This window comes from Gadus macrocephalus, chromosome 17, assembly GCF_031168955.1.
Source record: "Gadus macrocephalus chromosome 17, ASM3116895v1".
NCBI lineage: Eukaryota > Metazoa > Chordata > Actinopteri > Gadiformes > Gadidae > Gadus > Gadus macrocephalus.
The window spans coordinates 960,891-967,366 of record NC_082398.1 but is presented as its reverse complement, the minus strand read 5'-3'; the positions used below and the strand labels follow the sequence as shown (position 1 = coordinate 967,366).

Sequence of the window (6,476 nt, the reverse complement as noted above, 5' to 3'; positions counted from 1 at the left end):
TTTTATTAAAAAATATTGAACTTTATTGATTCTTTCTGTGTAGCAAAACTAGTCATTAACATGCGCATTTTCAGACGCATGTTTTTCAGTATTTTGTTTGTACTATAGGAACAACGAGTACAGCATTAAGACCATGGACAATAGTTGCCTTGTACAACACTCAACACATTTGTCACATCATTTCATTTTTTTATATTTTTCTGTTTTGATATTTCTTCAGAGAAGCAACACGTTTGAGATGCAAGTATATATTAACATGCAGACATTTTGCTTTCTCTGCTTTCTCTTTGCTAAGCCCTTATTATTAATACCTCCAACCTCCCCCTCACGTCTTCAATGTGAAAATGACTTCAAATAATATAATGTCCTTTCCTTTTTTCTCCTAATCCATTTATCTTTTTTTTGCTCAAACAAATAGGCACAATTATTGACTAATCATATCAGAATGTTTTCTGTGTTATCATTCCGATATATTTCTGATATTTTGCCATTACTTTCAAGCCCTTGCCTCAGCATCCCTTGAATGCAGTTTGGACTGAGATTACACCACAAACTGGCACTTGTTCCAATCTTAATATTTTCAATATATTTCAATACTCACAATTATTTTTAATCAACCTTTTTAATGGGCAAGATTGTCAATGCCTTGATTTTGTTTTGGCGGTTTGATATGTTTTCTAAAGATGGCAATACACATGTATCACTATTTTTACCACAATAACTAAGGTGCAATTCATTTTCTATCTTATTTTGTTAGTAATGATGGATCTTATGAGGAATTATTCATAATTATTCCAAATAAACCAAATCCATACTGATACAGAAGGTAAACTAACAGCTCAACAGCCTTGTACAGGTTTTTTTTTGCCAAATGTATAAATGATCAACGTATGGTAGCAGTGTTTACATTTTTAACTCCTACAGTATATCCATTTTAAAATCACAATGCACAGTATCTCAACATTACCGTATGGTTTTAAAACTCATGTATATTCCCTCTACTTTGTAGATTCTTGTTTACAGATAACACGGTGCTTCAATAAAAGAGATGTATAAAACCCATGAATACCAATGAGGTAGGGCCAGCTATTACAAAAGGCATTTCTTAACCAAATGTCTTGAACACAACTCGTTCATTTGTCCACAGACTTGTATGAAATGGATACTATTTTTGTAACTGTTTGGTAGAAAAAAAATCATAAGATATTACAAAAACATGGAAAAAGACTCATAAATCGATAGCACTTAAAAGGGGAACAACCATTCAAATGTGACTTGCCTTGGTTTGCATTACCTGAGTCAAATTCAAACCCTTATCACTCCCTCCAGCTTGCTCCTACCTCCCTTCTATTGACTCGTCTCCAATGGGTCTAACAGATTGTTGATTTAGTCTCTCAAAGACCTCTCGAACGGTGCCAAAATTGAATAACCGTCTCACGAAATAAATAAAACGGGTAACACCCCCAGTACGGTTTAAATCGGGGTATGGCACCATAGCAACAAGGCAATAAGGTTATGCAGAAGCATGAGTCATCACTTCAGGGTTGCGGCGTTACATGATCAGTGTGGTGCTCTGAAGGGCTCTCACGGCCCTCTGGGTGGAATGCATCTCGCTGCCTACAAAGAGCCGTCATGGAACAAGTGAAAATACACCACGAAAAATACCTTCCAAATGTCCCCCCCCTCTCAATCGGTTGAAGCTGAAACACGTTAATCTCCGAACATTCGTCGGCTCTCTTGGTGTTCCGCACCGTTCCCCGAAAGGTAGAACGAAAAGAATCGTCGGCCGACATCACGGTCGCTGAGCGATCCGATTCCGTCGACGGAATCGACGACGCGTGCGTCTGCCGTTTCTAGTCTTTTTTCAATATACAAACGTGGTTTAAGAGAACGGCGCCTCAGGCCTCGAGTACCGACACAAGAACCGTCCGAATCTGTACCTCAGCCTCCGCCACAGCGCTCCTGCCTTCAGAAACCCTCGTTCCCCTTCCCCTCTCCGGGTACTGAGCGAACACGTCCACGGGTCCCGGCTCCGCCTCCTCTTCAATGTGCTTTAGCGCCTCTCTCCGACCGCTCCACCGCCGTCGCCTCTTCACTGGAACTTCCTCAGCCGTCGAGCGAGCAACTGCTGCACATCGACATCGTCATAGTTACCATCGTCCGCCTGGTCACCGCGGCGAGCCTCCCTGCCGACCACGGGTGCGGGCGGGTAGTAGAAGCGCGTGCGGGGAGGGGGCGCCAGGCGTCCGGCGGTCCGCGAGGGGCTGCGGGGGTTGGCGTTCCGCTGGAATGTCTGCAGGTACGCGGGGAGGAGGTAGTTCTGGTAGTAGGACCTCTGGACGGACGCGGGTGGCGTCCTCAGGCGCGGCTGGACCCAGCTGTGGTAGTGGCGCCTGGGCGTGAAGTCGTAGTCGTAGCGGGGCGGGGTCCCCCGGGGGTTGCTGAAGGTGTACGGGTAGGCGTTGGGGAGGTAGTGGCGGGGTTTGGGTTTGGGCGGAGACGCGAGGTAAACGGGGTAGTACCCTCTGTAGGGGGTCTTCTGGTAAGGGCCAGGGTAGGCCGTGTAGGGGGGGTAGCTGCCCCAAAAGGTCCTTTGGGGTTTGGCGATGAATCCTTTGTTTGACGAAAGGGACGTTTGGAGTTGGGGGAAGATGTCCAAGTTGGACGGCTGGGGCTTCATAGGTTTGCGCCAAGGGTCCTGATTGGTCAACGCTAACTTGCTTCCTGGGTTCTCTGAGAACCATGTCTTCAAAGGATTGACCGCCTGGGCGGACTGCTTCGGCGACAGATAGTTGATTTGATTGATGGGCGACGCCGACATCCCTTTGGCGGATGAGGAGGCGAGCGAGGAGGAGGGGCGGAGCCAGGGGGACATCTGCGACGGGAGCTCCTTCTTCTTCTTCTTCTCCACGTCGTTGATGATGTCCACCACGTCGTCGGCGGGGAGGTGCAGCTTGCTGGAGATCTCGATCAGCTTGTCGATGGTCTGGGGGTCAATGTCGTCGTCCTCCTCGTCCGCCTCCTGGACCTCGTTGGACCGCTTGTCCTCGGCCGTGTTCAGCAGCGAGGGGTGCTTCCTGCCCTGCTCCCGGTACTTCCTCTTGCCGCCGTTCTGCTTGACCATGTACTGCAGGAGCATGTCGGAGGCGATGTCGGCCAGCTTCTCCTCCTCCACCTTGGCCCTCTGCACCTCGGCCGCCTGCCGGCGCACCTCCTCCTGCTCCGCCTTGGCCTGGGCCTCCTCCTCCTCGGGGCTCAGGTCCTCCCCCTCTTCCTCCTCCCCCTCTTCGTCGCCGCCCTCGCCCTCGTCCTCCATCATGTCGTCGGTGTCGGGCGAAGGCGCCGGGTGTGGCGCCGTCTCGAACTCGTCCATGAAGTTGCCGCCGCGGAACGAGGGGAAGCCCAGGCCCTTCTGCGTCTCCTCCTGCCAGCGCAGCTTCTCCCTGCCGCGCGGCGGGCCTTGGGCCTTGTGCCGCGGCAGGACGTCGTTGGAGCCCCGCCCCTCCCGCTCCCCGTCGTCACGCTTGCTGGCGGCGCCCAGGCTGGGGAACTCCTTCATCATGGCCTCCAGGTTCTTCAGCTCCTCTGCGTTCAGCTGCTCCTCCTCCTCCTCCTCGTTCCGCGGCTCCCCATCGAGGTCGCCGGGCGCGGCGGGGGCGGAGCCCTGACCTTTGACCCCCGTCGGCTCCTTCCCCGCGACGCCGGGCGGCGGGGCGGGTTTCACCGGGACCACCTGGCTCACGGTGCGGCTCGTCACCTTCTCCGTGAGCCGCTCCTCTTCCTCCCGCTTCTCCTGGCGTTCCCGCTCTTCCTGGCGCTCCCGCTCCTCGCGGCCCTGCAGGGCGGCGGCCGCCATCACAAGCTCCAGCTCCGGCTGCTCCCGCTCCCGGTCCCGCTCCCGGCTCTCCGCTGCTCGGACCGCCGGCTCTTTGGGGTCGTCGGTGGTCGCATCGGCCCCCTCGTCGCGCTCCTCCTCTTCCTCTCCCCCGGGCCTCGGTCGGACCTCCTCCTCCTCCTCCCACGCTCCCCTCGCGGTCTGCGGCTTGTTCAGCGCCTCCAGCAGGACCGCCGCCAGCGTCTTGGGATCCACGTCCTTGAAGAGCTCCTCCTCCTCCCCTTCCTCATCTCGGGCCCCCTCCACTTCGTCGGCCCCGCCCCGCCGGGCCCCGGGTACGAGCGCGGGGGCCCTCCAGGGAACCTCGGGGGTCTGCAGGGAGCCCACGGCGGGGGGGGGGGCGGGGGGACGGGGCTGGGGGCGCAGAGCGACGGGAGGCAGGCTCCCGTCAGGAGGAAGGAGGAGGGCGAGGGCCCCTGGGGCCCCACGGTGACGGTACATGGCCGCTCGGAACGGACCACACCCGGGACGGTTGGAGGTCAGTGCGGAGAATGACTCCTGAGAGAGGCAGAGGAGAGAAGAAGAGTTCTGTTAATGTAGAACATTAGATAACAGAAAAAAATAATCATGACTTCATTATTAAGCGAGGCACATTTAAAGTTAAAAAAAATTCTTCTATGGACTTCTTCAAATCGGTTTACCACAGCACGTTCCAAGTCCTGCTTTCAGAGACAAGTCGATTCCCGGTGCCAAAATATCATCAGTCAATTTGTGTTGAGTTTCTTTGTGAGTAGGCTCAATCTGGGGGAGCTGTTGCTGCGCATTTTCTGCGCTATGCGCGGCAAGGGGAGGGGAGGGGGGGGGGGGGGTGCGCAGCCAATGAGAAATGCGCCCTGGAGCGCACGTCATCGAAGCCCTAAATAACGATTGTAATGATCTTTACCTGTTGCTGTTGGTTGCATGTATTTGGCAATAAAATGTTGAATATGCGCTGATTCGGTGTGTCTACCTAGAGGTTTAGATTCAACGTATTGCCATTTTTTTTTTCTTTCAATTTAACTGAAAGGACTTAATTGATTTATTATGTGAATTATTTCGTCAAACACAAATGAGACAGGGGGTCCATTCATGTTTTTTGTGGATTCTCCGTTAAGGGAACGGCTCAGGACTGACGTCACGACCTGTTTGGTGTCTGAACCCGTCACTGTGTTCATCAGCTGGTGCGTAAAAATAGATTTGATGGATTCGTTTAAACGACTTTAACGGCGACTGAAAATAAGTAAGTTGTTCTGTCCAGTCTGTGACTTTGTCCCTCTTGGTTATTTTATTAGAATCTGTTCGTTGATCCGGTTCAGGTCACGGTTGATTTTACCACCAAAGCGGATTAGTCTAATCCGCCACTGAAGACCAAGAAGCAGACACATCTGACATCTGCCCGCTCCCCTTGAGATCAATGACGGTCGCTTTTGTTGCTATTTCTCATTGTTGGATGGAAACTGATGGAAAGTTGCAGAAACTTGCGTTTGGATAATGTGCATAAAAAAACACAGATGCGTGTCTGCACGCGCTTCACTCCAGAGGACAATAGACGCCTGGAGGGGCGTGGCCTCATGATGCTGATGAGGGGGGGTGCAGATTAAGATAATGATGCACATCACGACTGTGGACCTACGTCTCACAGAGAGGAGATGCACACACACGCACACGCACCCACGCGCATTTCAAACGCACGCACACACCAGCGCACACGGGCGCGCTGTAAAAAAAAAAAAAAAAACAGTAAAAAGTGCTTTCATGGTTCTTTGAAATGCAATAACCGGCCGTTTTAGAGACGGCGCTCGGTTAAGTACAGTAAAAGTTGAACATGTGCCATAATAAACATCCTAGTTCTCAAAATTAGTCAGATAGTCGGTACTTACTTGTGAGGGACTCGACCGGCGCTCCTCAGAAAGTGCCCAGTTGTCCTTCTCAAAACCAGTAAGGACTGCTGCTTTCAGCGTCTTCACTCCAGTACAGTTAGTCTGAATGTGTGTGTGTGTGCGTGGTTTAGGCTTCACGTCGTGCGGAACACGCGCTCCTCTGAGCATCCTGTGTGTGTCTTCAGGTCCACGGCAGCGCGTGACGGCATCTTATACCTCCGCCCTCCCGACCACGTGACGCCTTTCATCAGCGCGGCCCATTGACGTAGGCGGGAGGGCTGCTGTTCATTGATAAGATTGCTTTTTCCTTTTTTTTTTCGCTCGCCCGCCTGCCTGCGTGCGTGGGTGGGGGAGTGGGAGGGGGGGACCCCCCCCCCCCCCTCCCATACCGAGCAGACACGCTGCAGTGCACACGGTGATGAATGAACGGACGCTGGGTGAATGAAAATGGGGGAGGGGGGGGTTCTGCGTGGGCAGAAATGAGAGAGAGGGAGGGAATAAAAGAGGGAGACAAACGTTGAGGCAGCAACATAGCCTAGCGTCTCCCCCTCGGCCACTGCGTGTCTCTGTGAGGGTTTATGAGGCGGTGACTGACTCTGCACCCCAGTGGAGATCAGGACTCTCCCAGTGTGGCAGCTCGCCTGTTTCGGCCATTTCTGGACAGGTGATGCCTTCTCTCTGTCTGCCGTGGTTCGCCGTCCATGTTCTTTGGCGTCTCTCGT

At 52.9% G+C, this 6,476-nt stretch overlaps 1 protein-coding gene across 1 annotated transcript; it reads right to left on the bottom strand.

Moving 5' to 3' along the window:
- On the bottom strand, positions 1-6,011 carry vgf (VGF nerve growth factor inducible). Its single transcript, XM_060077089.1, has 2 exons — positions 5,755-6,011; positions 1-4,393 (listed from the first exon to the last, which is right to left on the bottom strand). Exons 1-2 carry the CDS (start codon positions 5,920-5,922, stop codon positions 2,093-2,095), a joined length of 2,469 nt encoding a protein of 822 aa, XP_059933072.1. The 5' UTR covers positions 5,923-6,011; the 3' UTR covers positions 1-2,092.
- Positions 6,012-6,476: the final 465 nt, after the last annotated feature.